Here is a 15518-nt window from a genome sequence, read left to right on the forward strand (position 1 = left end):
TTACAGCAATACGTACAAAATGTTTCTGCACAAATGAAACACAAAGTAAATGCAAATTGTAATGAGGCAGCCAAATCACTCAGAAATATTCTTATTCAACAAACTGCCCAATAAATAACTTCTGGTGCAAAGCATTATATACTACACAAATTACACTGTGCCTCAGAAATAGCTGCTATCTGCAAAGTAATAGCTCATGAATAGTTCTTGAATTTTTCTTTTGCAGTACCATATAAAAAGGAAAAATTCCAGATTTCTCCTCTGGTATGTCATGACTAAGTCTCTGTAAAAACAGACTGACCACTAACCAACCTCCAGGCACCCTACAGAATGTGCTCAGAAGTTCTTAAGCAGTAAACACCAAAACAAAGTTAACAAAAAATGCAGAGTATCCATTCTTGATGGAAAGTTGACTTTTACTTAGCACAGCTGCTTTCAAATCAGTTCCTCACAGGGCAGTTCAGAGTGCCAGTGGAAACAGGCAGGAAGCAGATACTCAGAAGGACCAGGCAGAAAAAAAAGGAGGGGTAGGAAGGGGGAATTTCCTGATCCACAGAAGGGACAGTATTATGAAACTGCCTACCTATACAATCTTTTTCTTAACTGATGATTAAGTACAAGGTTTTAGGAGAACCTGCCTCAACCTTCAGTTAAAACTTTTTTGAGCAATACCTTTACAGATACAGCTCTCCAGGAGGTAACTTCCAGCATTAGTTGGAGATTATAATCAAAGAGTTTCTGGTTATCTCTGTTGACACCATATTTGACTTCCTGAAAGCATACGAAATTTCGTGGGAAAGTTTCTAGTGTAGCAATGATCTGAGTTTTGCAGCCTGACAGTTAGCTTGCTCCAACACCACAACCATCAGTATTCCTCGAAGTCCACACAAGCTACACCCTAACATGCAGCAGGGCACAGTGCAGACCTGTTCCATAAACAGGAAGTATGAGACAAGATTTAAATGTATGCATTTCAATTTATGTAAGACATTAAGACGCTCCAGGACAACGTTTCCGAAATGCCAGTGGCATGCATACCACAGGGCTGCAGGAAAGATTTTGAAAAGGTGAGGTACAAACAAACCACCGTATGAGTTAAAAGACTAATTTTTATGGAGGTCCAAGTTCAACACACATAAACAGTTGCTCAAAACACAATTCTGGCAAGCATCCACCTGACCACTGCAGAAAAGAGCACTTCCCTTCTGAGAAATAAAACAATTGCCACTGCTTCAAGTTGTACAATGCTAAAGGTACAGGAGAGGGAGCAAAGAGGACATCACAGCAACAAGATCACAGAAGTAAGACTAAAAAGGGTTCCCTAACAGTATGCTGGAAATTTAAGCAAATAAATAAAGCCCTTAAACACACAGAAGTTACAAGCCACCCACACCTTCAGGAATTTCCACAACAAACATTTCAAAAAACTTTGAAGAAAAAAAAATTAAATTGGAAGGAACACAAACATAAACCTGGATCCTAGAAACTGCTTTTCCACTGAATTTTCAAATTGCCTTCACAGATCACAGCAGTGCCTCCATTTCTTTGCAGAGACATTTAAAATGCTAATAATCACATACTTTCCTCAGACAGGTTTTCAAGGTAATATATGCAAGTACCCAATATTACTGTAAATTACTTTCTCACCAGGAAAGTAACTGGAAGAAAAAAAAGTATATTTACAACCTTCCCAACCTAGAAATAAATATATATTTTAAAAGTATACTATAAAAACGTGAAGCAAATAAAGAAAATATTCTCTCTTGACATCTAGAAAAAGCTACAGTTACTGAAGTCTAGTTTTAAATACTTAACGAGTTAATGCCCTCAAATGGTTTGGCTTTCTTTAGAAGTTCAGCAGCAAATATGAACTGCTTTAATATCATGAGGATATCAGTGAATTAACATCATGCTTATCTCCACTAACTGAGAGCAGAATTAGGCTTAGAAATGCCTTCTTCTTCTTCCTGCCAGACAGACATGATAATTTTGGCTCATAGCTATTAAAGTCAATGCCTACCACGTGATCAATCCATCCCCATTCAGATGTCTAAACTTTCTGAAATCTTGACATACCACCTGGGAAATGGCCTTTCAGTGGAGAGGCTGTTTTCCTCTCAAAGAGAAAAAAGCAGCAGGGAAAATAGCACCTAGGCCTTTAAGTGCCTGGCATAGAAAAATATGGTATGAGACATTCACTAAGGCAAAGAGAAAAGAGAATTTGGGCTTATTTGTCAAGGCTTATGTTGAAATTGTGAGTCTGAAAATGTCACCAAGCAGCACACTTACAGACTTCAAATATTTCTGTCTGATGGGAATACTCTGAGAAGGGACACCAGGTAGTAGCAATGCAGCTCTTCTGCACTGTGTTCTACAAACACACACACATACAAAGGACCCCACATAATAACCTGTGATAAGTTATTATGCTAAATTCAAATGTGCAGTTTGACCCTGCTTCTCTTGAAGGTAATGAAAATTCTGCCACAAGCTTTTAGGGGGATGGTGGTGGGGGTGTTATTGAAAACAATGATTGGCTTACCAAGAAGAAATCCTTGTAGCTTTGCCAAAATTTCTTCATTTACCATCTTCCATCTCCTGCAAATTTCCTCTGATGCTTCCCATAGGAAATGGTTTTGTACCCCTTATGCAGGAACCATGCTAAGAATGACCTTTGCACCCCGTCGCTGTAAGAGCGCACGATTTCACACGCCAGAGACAGGGAATACAGAAGGAGCTGGAGAAGGTGTGTCTGAGAGAAACTGAAAATCTAAAGTAAAAGCAGTAACAAATGGTAGCCTAATGTTAGCAAAAGTGCCATGCAAATCTAGCAGTCACAAAGTTTTCTTCACTGCTTTAAGAATCAGCAGGATAACATCAAAGCTACTAAAGAAAATACTTTCCCCAAACACACGAATTAATTTGATCCAAACACACGAATTAATTTGATCCAACCGGATCTGACAGTGACATACTAGAGAAAACTGCTTCCTGAAACTAGAAAAGAAAAAAAAAAAAAAGGAAATCCCCAAAAGATGGAACCCCTCTCTGAAGTGAAAGACACAAGACAAGAAACTTTCTTTTAGAGACAGAATTACATATGTTTAATGCCTAGGTTTTAAAGTGTAAAATCTCCTTTTTCTGATCATGACCTGTCACCAGTAAGAATTATCAATAAACATTCTACTTCCTAATTAAGGTAGATGGAGAACAAAAAAATCACAAGGTCACATGGAATAAAATTATGCAAGTTTTGAATAATCATATGACACTTTGATGTCAACAAAAGGTCTTAGTGCCACAAATTCAGCCTGGTTAAGAGCTGAATGCATTGAGGCTTTAGAACCAATCAATGGGCAGCAACATACCATGTAGATTTTGGACTGTTTAAGAACCTTTTGTAATTATAACTATGATCATACACATGGTTAAATACATTTACAGACAACACTGACTACATGACCAAGATAAAGCCAAAACTCCTTCGACTGGTTTGTTTCCTTATCAAGAAAACTTAATGGTGAAATTAAAGCAAATTTTTAAGTACTATATCAAGACTTTATTGGAAGAGTTCCCTCCGATTGGCAGTGCCAAGGATCACAATGTGAATGCAGTATTGTCAGTAAATAATACAAATTCCATTACATGATCTTAGCTTTGGAGAAGAAGAATGTAAAAAATTCAGGAACAGTGTAGCTAGACAGCAAATCAACTCCTTGCCCCTGCTGCAGACTTTTTTCTCCCCCCGAAAGTTTAAGCACTAGGCTACTGCTGCTAAGATCAGATGACATCTCTGCTAAATCAGCCAGGAAGAGACTTTTCAAGCCTTACCATGAGTTCCTGCAGCATATACTCAACAGTGTATCTGCACAGATACTCACTGAAGTACCTAAGAAGCTACACCATCAAAAGCAACTGGTTCCCAGATCATTTTCTCTGAAGTCAAAGTGTTACTCAAAGATAAAGTTAACCAAGAAATATCAAGTTAATGAAATAATACACACCAGCTATGGTAATACACATTGCATACCATTTTCTCTTTGTTACCTTAACTCTAAAGAAAGTTTGCATTTTCAGAGTATGAATTATCATCAATGGAGATAGTCATTCCTTATTTTCAGAAAAACCAGTAACACACAAGAGCATAGAGAGTATATTTTTTAGCCAGCCTACTTAGATCCAGAAAAACCCATTTGACTGATTTAATTTCAAGAGTAAAATTATGACTTTTATAAAGATGCAGAAATTTAGAAGTACATCTTTTGTTACCCAAAAGCGGCTGCTAGATGGGAAGGTGAAAATAGTCAGTCTTGGAGGTGGAATGACACAACAGCAAATGATAATGGTTTTCTCTGCAAATTTTTGTTTGCATAGGAAGCAGCTACTATAATTTCCTCTAACATATCAGTTTAAAGAGAAAACAAGTCTCTTTTGTGTCAGTCCCTATCAAAATTATAAAAGGGTCTTTTAAAATAAGCACAAAATAGTACATCATGTGTTTTCTAAAAGTTGGGGGAAATAAAACAGAACTATTCCAAGTGTGTTAACATAAGACTCCTTGTCTTTCAGTTACAAAGTATACGAGGAAAACTGTGTAAAGGCACTGAGTGATACTATGGCAAACAGCACAGAACACACAAATACACCAACACTTTTTTTTTTCCAAGGAATTACCATCACCAAAATCAGACAGTTATTTTGAAGATCCCTCTTCATGATTAAAAACTTTCTCATGGCAAAAAGAAAAGTTTTGGAAACTGTTGTGGAAAAAAAATAAGGCTCACTGAATTTCTACACCAAATATCCATCAGGAGAAGCTGGTAGCCTCAAAATTTGTTTCCAAATTGTAGCTCTGTTGTCGGCTAAAGGGATCTGAGAGGCAACCAGCCTGGAGCACAGGAGCTGCAGTAGGTGAAGACACAAAAGTCTGGGCTGTCACAGTCCTAGCCCCTTTCTCTTATACAAACACCACTACAACATCTTCACAGAACCATAGTGACACATTTCAACGTGCTTTTGCAGGGTTGGTTTTCAACTGGATTGTGTCCCTCTGCCCACACAACCACCAGCAGAACAAAGATCAGTGGATTTAGGATCAGCCTTAGGATACCGTCAAGTCACTCCCCACCCAAGATAAAACCAGTGAGTTGCAATCAAAATACTGACTTCTATTTCCTCCTCCTGCTCTTGTTACTATGTGTCCTGCCAAACATTCAGACAACACAGTGCTTTATTTACAAAAGGCAGCGTGGTAAAGGTGAAAGAACTTTAATGAGCAAGAACAGGAAATACCTTGGGACTGTGGTGTCCCCACAGCACAAACGACATTTTCTTAAACCACTGTGCAGAGTAATTGCCACCCTTCCTATCACTTTTTTAGTTTAGTTTCAGGTATTAAAATGATAAGGTTATACTCTCACTTAAGTCTCATCTTATTTAGACTACAGGAGCAAAACAGATCCCAACTTCTTACTCATAGCCAGAACAAACAGCTCAAGGCACCAGTTCTACAAAAGTGAACAAGGCAAAATGATTAGTGATAGTAAATCAATTGATCTAATAAGAAATGTACGGGGTGTTTACAGGAAATACTCTATGGATGCACTGCTGGGTAAGGCCTGTGTGCATTTTTCACACAGGTGACAACTTTTTGCTACTGTTCTCCACACACTATAATAATCTCTATATTATGAATCTGGCCAACAAATCATGAAAGCTTGGGAATGACTAGGGAAAAACAAAGGAAAAAAACAATCCAAATCCAGAAACCAAGATTCTCACCATGAGAAGATCAGACTGACACATGGATATCCACACCATATTAGAAACACAAACTGAGATTTAGATGGGATGAAAAGCAACAGAATGGAAGCAAGGAAGAAACGCACGAGGCCTCAGTTGAGCAAGTAAGCTGCTTTGGAGTAACACTGTCTGTGGAAAACCACAGAGGAAGGAAAGGAGGAAGGACTCAGAAATGGAGGCCCTCCACCACATCCTCCTCCAAGCCTCGATCTCTGAGACTGAAAGGAAACTGAACAAAAGACCAACAAAGCATTGCTGCTCTAATCCCACAACATTTGAAGGAAATGTAATTACTGTTATTAACATCTACGAATGCTTTTTCCTCTCCCACTTGGAATGGCACACTAAACTCACTTTTTATTTCTACAGAAATATTACTGTACATTTCCACTAAATTGATGAACAAAATAAATTTTTTCCCTCAAAATGGCCCACAGAAATACTGCAGTTTATAATATCTACAAGGTCCCCATGAAAAGCTTTTCAAAAAGCTGCCAAGAGAAGGTGCACTAAAAAGCTGATCCCTAAGAATAAAATAAATCTGCAATATTGTGTAACAAAACTAATTTAAATCAAACTGGAAGCCTGGATATGGATAAGGAAGAATTATGAAACACAATGTCATAGGAGTCTGGATATACCTCATGTGGATTTTACCCATGGTGACTGCTAGTACACCTAATTAGGCTGTACTACTAGAAATAAAGCAAACTGACCTGCCTGAATAGAAGATTTTTGCAGTTATTATTAAGCCTAATGTCATGTTTAAACTATTTGAAATAAAAATCTTGTCGTTAACAAAAGATTGCACATGACTGACCTAAATCACTTGCATTTTTTAAAGATTTTGGTCCACATTAGTGGCATTCCCAAGCTTAATGAGGATTTTAGAAAAATAACGTGTTGAGGTAAGTTAGACCAGAGTAGAACAAAATATTCCAGTTGTTCAGCCAGAAAAAGAAAATCAAATTAAACAAGTACAAATGCTTATGGGAAGGAATGCTTGCTTTGCCAAAAGATAAAACTTAGTCTAGAAACTGGCCTTTTCTTTAAATTCTGCCTCAGCTATCCACTGTAGCTTTTTTAGTCAGGTTTTAGAGCTTGGCAGCAGGATCTAATTGCTTCTGGAAGTTTTCTGCACAAATGGAGTCTGTAAATTTTTTACATGATAAAAGCAATTAGGGATGCTAAGAATAGTTAATATTTTTCAAAGACACATCCAGGATAATTTATTACAGTTCACTTTCAGAAAATAATATGGGGACAATGATTTCCAGGATAGTAGCCTGCATCCACTTTCTATCTAGAAATCCTATATTTGCAATTTATTCACAAGAAAATTTCAAACAACACTGGTCTCTCCAGCCACAGATATGACTCAGTAGTGAAATTACTGTTATTTGCTGCTGCTATTCAGGATTCAAACACTGATCAATGGGTGCGAGGTAGAGCTTCAGAAAGAAAGGTAGCTTCTACCCATCTTTGTAAAAAAAGAAAAAATATATATGTTAAACAAAGAATTGAACTATATTGGGCCAAATAAGCTCATTGCTTTTAGAGCACAGTATCCATACTACAGTCAACTGTGATATAATAATATGCTGCAGGTTATAAAAAAATATGTCATTAAATCCAGGACAGAAGGGTCAAAAGACAAGGAAGGAGCTTAGTCAGGTACACACACCCACAGCCTACACATATCCTACACAGAGGTTAAAAATTCAAACACACCTTCAGCAGTACATTTTACAGTTATGATCATACCATAAAAAAAACCTACTGGATTAACCCTTAAACATGAAATGTCCTAGTAACAGGGAATTTATTGTGTTGTCATGAGGTTTATAATGCCCACTGAGCAGACTAACTCATAATTGTATTTCTCCATTTGTCCCCATTAGACCAAAGCATGCGAGGAATTTCTGTACAGAATAAAGGCATTTCTAAAATTCCTGGAAACTAAGTATTAGTTAGCTTTCTATCCAAGCAAGCTGTACTCCTTTGCAACAAACAGGACATTACTGACAGAAGTCAGTCAACCTGAAGACACATACCCCAAATATGCCCCAAAACAGGCACCCTTGGAGTACTTCCAAACTTTCCCTGCCCAACAGAACAAAAACAGCCAAAAAAGAACACCCTTTAAATTTATTTTTACTTAAAAATTAAGGTTTTATTTAAAAAAACACTTAGTGTAATGAAAATGTGTAAAGAAACAAACATGTTACATTGGATTAATGCCTCACTCTACTGGAAACTAATACAAAACAAGTAGAATTAACTGGATAGTCTCACAGCTCATCTGATCACATCAGAACTGTTGATAAACTTACAGTAATTATTTTACTGTGTTCAAGAAAAGAATCAAACCCAAAATAAATGCGGAAAAAAATCACAACTTAAACAGTATAGACCTTAAACACAGAGCTACCTAACACTAAAGCCTGCATGGGTAACCATTCTTCTATGTATTTTCCCACAAATACTGTTTCCTTCTTTTTCAAGTAATTTGGTGTAGAACTGCATCTCTATAAATGTTTACACAATATTCTGAAACATGGACATTTGAAGGTCGTTTCTACTTGTGAGCACTGAAGAACCTCCTTCTTTCACCCAAATCAATAAAAAGCATTTAATTGCTGCTGCAGCTGTGTAACAGAAACAACAGATTACATAAAATATGCAGCAAAGTGTTATTGTAATCAATGTCAGAAATTTATGTGTCAAAAACGCCACAACGTCTTCTACACTGACGGAGCACCATCATTTCATATGGCTCAGCTGCAAGCAATGAAAAAACTCACATTTAAAATAAGGCATATGCTTAAGCACTTTAAGTGGCCCTGCCAAGCAAGATGCTCATTCCTTCCCAGAAAGAACTGAATAACTGGTTTTGTTTATGTCAGACCAAGAGGTATTCCTATTTTTATGATTAGGTTACAAAGAAGTTGGTATCTTTCAAAATGTAATTAGGAAAAAAAGAGGTATTTCTAATGGGTTAGATAGTACTAAGGTTGGAAAGTACTGAGCACCAAAGTCTATTTTACAAAAAACCAAAACAACAAAACTTTAAGAAGTTGAGTGCTAAGTCTTCTACTGTCTGCTAAGAATAGGACCTAAATGAATGCTTGTTTTTTAACAGTCTGTTTTAAAAACAAAATATAAGCAACTCATAGCTGAAAATGACTGTGATTTTGTTCAGGACCTATATAGGGATGAAGAACAAAGAAGAGGTGTAGAAACCTAGAGACATTCTTTCATTACTAAAATTTAAAAACAAACCGAGCTCAAAAAGAGGCTTACCATTTTTTCTTAAGAAAAACTATGAGAGAGATCACCTCTCCACAACCCTGTCTTGAAAAATTGGTTGTATGGTGATAGAACCATTTTCAATATCCACAACAGGTGCTGCACAACTGAATAAAAAGTACGAGACCAATGATGACAGTCAAGTGTATGACCCTATTAGCACTGCATAAACACCACACATTTCAGTTCTACTAAAGATGAAATGAGAACAATTTAATACATCTTCCAAAGCTTTCTTTGGTAGGAAAAAAACCAAAAACCAACAAAAAACCAAACCAAACAAAACCAACCAAACAAAAATTTTACTAAAGGACAGTTTACATTTTTCCAACAAGAGCACATATTTAATCAAATCACTGACCTCACCATGGTATTCGTGGTGCCTTCCATCTTCCCTCACTTTCATCTCCACACATTTTGAGGTTTTTTCTACTATTCTTTCAGTATATCCTAAATAACATTGTTCTAGTTTCTTTTCAAAAGGAATTCAAACTGGAGCCATTAAAAAGGAAGTTTTCCCAGAACCAAAACATCTCCAAAAGCTTCTTTTTATCACTGTATTTCTCTTTCAAGTTCACCTTATCAGTCTTCATTACCTCCCTCACACTCTTGTGTCAGCATGGCAACTCACACACAAGTAGAAAAGAAAAAGCAAAGTGCTTGGAATTCTCAACAGCTTTTTCTGGTAAGCTCCAGTTGCTATAATTAGACAAGCCCTTTTCCAAATCACAAATACAACTATCAATAGAGATAAAAATGAAAACTTGCATCAAATACATAGAACAAGCCAAATCTAAATGTTCCAGTTTCTTCCTGTTATCTCAAAATGTGCCCTGATTTAACCCTCAGAACACAAATACAATGGCTGTTTTCATGGCTGTCTTAGCATATAAGATACCTATGTAATATAAACAACAAAATCAAATCATCTTATTAACAAGTCACAAAATTAATACTGCATAAAAAGATGAAATGAAATTATGTTTTCACTTAAAGCCAAAGATAGGATTTTAGAAGCAAAGCAGATTCTGAACCATAAAATAATTAACCTGACACTTCTAACCAGTCTAATGTCATTTCAAGCACCAAAAAAACCTGAAATCCTACAAAAATTTAAAACTCAACTACACATTGTAGAGACCTTACTCTCTCCACTTGCTGAGTTAAACTTGCAGTATCAAACCAAAACATGAACAATTAGTTCAGATCTCAGTTCTTTTACTCTTACTCATTTTTTAAATAAGTTATAGTTCTAGATTACAAGTTCATAAGTAGTCCTAAAAGATCTAAGTACTAGAACATAAATCTTCTTAGTTCTCCTAAATATAGCAGCAGTCACATGGCTGTCATTAAGACATTAGCTTTTCCATGGTAGAATACCTCCTAAACCTTTCCCCCAAAAAATCAGACTGTGGTTCAGTCTTACATGAAATACAGCAGGTAACATCTCAGACCCAAAACATATAAAAATACACATCCACAAATGCAACCCAAGCTCAAACCCTCCACAAAACCAAACAGTAACACCTCAAAACTACATTGCTGAAAAGCAAGAAAAAATTATTTGCTGCTCAACAGGAGTCTGTGATCACTCAACAGCTGTTTATTAGCCTTTTCTTAAAAATAACATACTATATAAATAAACCTTATTTACATCTAGAAAGAATAATTTATTTTTTTAAAAAGGCAGTTTTAGCTTAAGATGACAATCAGTTCACAGGAGTAAATATGTATTTTGCATTTTGTAAACACATAAACATACCAGTTCATACCATTCCCTGACCAGTTCCAATACATTCAGATTGCACTCTCCACAGTAATCGAGCAAATCTGTGGATGTTTGGCAGAAACCCACAAAACGCCAGCATCCAACTGACATCCACCAGCAGATATACCAGGCCCCAAGTTTTATTTCACTGATGGGAAAAATAAATTAATACACACTATTTTATATGGTACATTCAAACCCAAGAGCGCTTCATATGCAGCAGCTTTCAGAACTCCCTGGTGTAAAATTTGTGCTATTTTTCCTGCTGTTCAAATAGAGGAGCTGAAAAAAACTGAGCTGAAAGCACTTCAACTCTGAGTCCTTCAGAGAGGTGGGGGCAGAGTCCATGATCTTTGGCTGCCAGCCTTCCACTTCTGCCACTACTCAGCACATCTCTGACTTTAAAACCACATACAACCTCTTTCTAATCAACCACTTGCATTGTTTCCCCTTCTGGGGACAGAGATATGAGAGGTCACGATTATATCAGAGCACAGGGTACCCTCAGTAACTTCACCAGAGCACTGGAGGGTACCCGACATCTCTAAGAGCCTGATTTTGCCAACTCCCTGATCCCAACAGGAATGCCAGAGACCGCCAGTTTCACTAGAAGGGCTGGCCCTCAGAGCAGGCACTCCTGGGAGTGTTTGCAGGATAAAGACATTCACATCATTCACACAGACACTTCCACCAGCAAGTATTAGCAACCACTGGCTCTTCCATGTCACAAACCCTCCTGAAAAAGCTCCCAGGGCAGAAGCCTGGACAGCAGAACTGGGAGCAGACAGAGGACCATAGCAACTCAGCCCTGGAAATGGGAGCAACTGGTCTTCTCTGATGCTTAAAAGTCCTGCTAAGGCACAGTTGGAGCATGAGAGTGGAAAAATAGCAGGAAAAATAGGCCAGCAAGAAACCTTATTCCAGTCCAGCCTTTCCAAAACAGTGTATTTTTCCATCAGCAGACAGGAAAGCTTATTATAGAAATCTTCAGGTACCGTCAGAGCCTGGCAATGATGCATTTACCCATCAAACAACCACCACTGAAAGCACCAGCACCCAATACAACGGGTCCTAAACACACCGTTGCTCTGATCACCTATATATGGTTAACTTGGTTACTGTTATTATCATTATTTACAAGGTATCAGCTGGCTAGATCCACTACAGACTACACTAAGTTCCTGCATAGAAAATACCCTTGGAGCCATCATATTTTCCCAATCTTTCACAGCTTCTGTATGCCAGTGACCGTTTTAGACGGAAGATTCTTCAGAAGTACTTTTAATTACTATTTCCTCCTTAGCTAGAATGCATTAATTATAGCCTGTTCCTCCAAATAATAAGAAAATAAAAACCAGTGCAATATGAACACTACAAGAAACTTAATTACTGAGTCAGATGTCCTTTAGATTAGATGACTACAGAGAGGAGCAGGAAAATAAAACACACACATATCAGCTTCAAGTTGTTAGATCAGTTATCAAAACAATGTCTTTCCTCAGCAACTTCATTTTGAAGAGCTGAACCACCTAATTAATCAAACGCCTGTTACGTGTTTCAAAAATATGCTTTTTTTAATAAAGGAGGACAGCTGATGTATTTATTACAAAGCAAATGTGGTAAATGGCTCTGTCTGCAAATAGAGAAGTGCAGCATGACTTTGAAGTTTGAAGGTCAGATACAGTAACCATTCCCATCAAGGCTCTTATGTCAGACTGCATCTTCTGGTTTACATCTGAGTTTAGGAGGAGGAAGAAAAAGAATTAAAAAGAAAAAAATAGAGTCAACCAGTTCTGTGACAACTTAAGAAGAACTGGCACACTATCATTCACCTGTGTTCCTTGAAAAATTTACTAAGACCCTATCTCCCACAAAATGAATAAAGAAAATGAAAAGTGTGCCCGGGGCACACAGGGTTTCATTTGGCTTTTCAACTTTGATTTTCCTGGTGAAAAAAACAATCTACTTAAGTCAGCAACGATTTTATGTTAAAGAAGAGAATGTCATCTTCTCCATCTCCACAGATGTTTCAAATCCTTATCATTTCAGAGAGCTGAAGGATTTTCTTGTTCATCAACATGTTCTATTTTAAAGCAGTATAGATTCAACTGCAGAAGCATATCAGAGGATTGATGTTCTTCCAGGCATCAGAGAATTTATCCCATACCATTCTATATTGCCAGCAACTTTAGGATACAAAACTCAACAGCTGGGCCTGAAGGCAAACAAATATGCTTCAAGTACAAGAGTCTGATCCATGTCAAAAAAGAAAAATAAAAAATATAAAGTATGTTTTACATGCATACCTCAAAGGCAAAAAACCCAATACAGATTTCTTTTTAGCACCACCACCACGTTTAAATACAGTAAAACTGATAACACTTCCCAGTAAAAACACTGAGTTATAAACAATCCCCTCTCACACATAAATAACAGAGACATTATACAAAGCAGACAGGAACATGGACGGATGTACACAAAATAAACACATTCAAACTTACCCCACTCCAGATACTCAAGGATGTTCTTCTCTCTTCTCAGAGGGGAATTATTACATTCATCATAAAGGCAGATGAGTATATCCAGCAAGGTTTCCACACTGAAGCATTGCCCATTAGTCTGCGTTGGCCCATCCAAAATAAACTGCTCCAACTGCTTCAAACGCACTTCTCCAGACATGGTTGTTTCAGTTTGCATTGGGGTTTCTTTTTTAATGATTATTATTACTTTGTCAGAAAAACAACAACAAAAAAAACTTTTCAGGGTTTTGTTGTTTAAAAAGAAGTCAACAGTATTTTTAACAAGTCTCAAACTGCGGCGGTCCTTAATTGCCAGCCCACCTCGGTGTTCCCAGTTTGGAACTAAACCCTTGGAGTTTCAGACACACACACACAGTGTGGATATCTGTGTATGCATGACTTTTAAGAGAAGAAAACAGTCATCCTAAAAAAAAAATTAATAGGCTGAGTAAGAAGTGGGGGAAAAAAAATATATATGGGCATTCCTGATGCTTTAAGAATAATAATTGCACTCAAATTCAACCGAGACTGCCTGACACCGATTTCACCGTGCGTGCACAGGCACACGCACTTATATATTTAAGAAGGTCTTCTCCTTCATTCCCAATGCAGATCATGCAGCGCGATCCTGCGAGGAGCCCCGCCGCAGCACCACGGGCTAACAGCCCCTCCGGTTCCGCTTCCCAGGACGGACGGGAAGGGAAAAACAGATGTATTTACGTATTTATATAAGCGAAAGGCAGCAGAAATGAAGGGCGCACACCGGCGGGGAGGGAGGAGGGATGAGGGGCCGCGCAGCCCCGCCGCCCCCCGCCGCCTCCCCCGGCCCCGGCAGCGCCTCCGCGGCCACTACGGGGTGGGGCGCAGCCCCCCCTCCTCAGGGCGCAGCCACGTCCTGCCCCGGGCAGCCTTTCCCTTCCTCCTCCTCCTCCTTACCGAGTCTCCTTTTAAGGCTTTTCAGTGATTCAAAAAAACTAAAGTCCTTCATCGTCGCCCCCTTCTCCTCCGCTGCGCCAAGGGGCGGCGGGCGGGACGCGCGCCCCGACACACCGGCGAAAGCGCTCCGAGCCCTGTCAAATCCTTCCCATGGCTGCGGCGGTGGCTGCTGCTGCGGAGACGGCGCCCTCCTCCTCCTCCTCCTCCGGTGCGCCGTCCTGGGCGGAGGGAAAGCGCCGGCGTCCCCGCTCCGGCCGCCACGCTGCGGGCCGGGAGGCCCCGACGGCGGCGACGGCGGCGGTGGTGGCTTCACTCCCGGCGGCGCGAATGGTGTCCCGGCTTCGCCCCCCGGGCAAAGGGCATCCTCGGGCGGTGCGTGTGCGGGGTGGTGTGTGTGTGTGTGTGCGTGCGCGGGGCGGCGGGGAGGGGTAGCGGGCGGCGCCCTCCCTCCCCGGCTCGCTCCCTCCCTCTCCGCTTCCGCGCCCTCCTCCCCCCGCCGCTCCCTCCCTCCCTCCTTCCTTCCTTCCCTCCCTCCCTCCTTCCCTCCCGCGGTCACACGCGGCAGCTGCCGCCGCCGAGCGCGCAGCAGCCCAACATGGCGGCCGCGGCAGGGGGAGCCGCCGCCGAGCGCCGCGCAGCGCGGGGAGCCGAGCCCGGGCCGCCGCTACTGATGGGATTGGGGGGAGGAGGGGATGCTGCAGCAGGGAATGCAGGGATACGGGCGGACCCAGGGATACGGGAGGGAGAAGAGGGCGGGAGTCGGAGGCCGCAGCGCGGCTGTCCGCAGGCTGCGGCCGGCCCGGGCTGGGCTATCCCGGGCGGACCCGCCCGTCCGCCTAGGGATCCTCCGGGCTTTGCCCTGAGCCGAGGGGAGCAGCCGCTGCCGGTGCCGGGCCCGGTTCCGCTCAGCCGCCTCCCCAGCAATAAGGCTTTTGAATAAAAATCCCAGCCTGGTTAAGGAGGGCGGACGGGGGGAGCGGCGCCTGTCTGTCGTTCCGAGGGGATCTGCCGAGCTCCAGGTGCGAGCACGGACTCCGGCTGTCTCACACTTCGGGGGCTTAAAAACGTGACAGAAAATGCGTCAGCTCGTGGCGGTTCTCTCCTCACTGGCGAAGTGCTTCTCCTCATCGAGGAGCCCACCGTGCCACCACATCACACGCCGGGGAAACAAGCTCCTTTCGCGG

The 15518-nt window shown here is 40.5% G+C and overlaps 1 protein-coding gene across 10 annotated transcripts in view; it reads right to left on the reverse strand.

The window, feature by feature from the left end:
• The window catches only part of CDC42BPA (CDC42 binding protein kinase alpha), a 183992-nt gene extending 169415 nt beyond the window's left edge, over positions 1 to 14577 (reverse strand). For 9 of the 10 annotated variants that reach the window (XM_039568935.1, XM_039568934.1, XM_039568933.1 and 6 more), the window contains exons 1-2: positions 14335 to 14577; positions 13381 to 13605 (exon numbers count right to left, since the gene is read on the reverse strand). In XM_039568935.1, the coding sequence (XP_039424869.1) occupies positions 13381 to 13605; positions 14335 to 14386 (277 nt within the window). In that variant the 5' untranslated portion in view covers positions 14387 to 14577. Of the gene's footprint in view, positions 1 to 13380; positions 13823 to 14334 lie in introns of all 10 variants that reach the window. The other variant, XM_039568932.1, reaches the window with a different exon arrangement.
• Between the last annotated feature and the right edge of the window lie 941 nt (positions 14578 to 15518).

The sequence above is a fragment of the Corvus cornix genome, chromosome 3 (assembly GCF_000738735.6).
Source record: "Corvus cornix cornix isolate S_Up_H32 chromosome 3, ASM73873v5, whole genome shotgun sequence".
In the NCBI taxonomy this organism is placed as follows: Eukaryota; Metazoa; Chordata; class Aves; order Passeriformes; family Corvidae; genus Corvus; species Corvus cornix.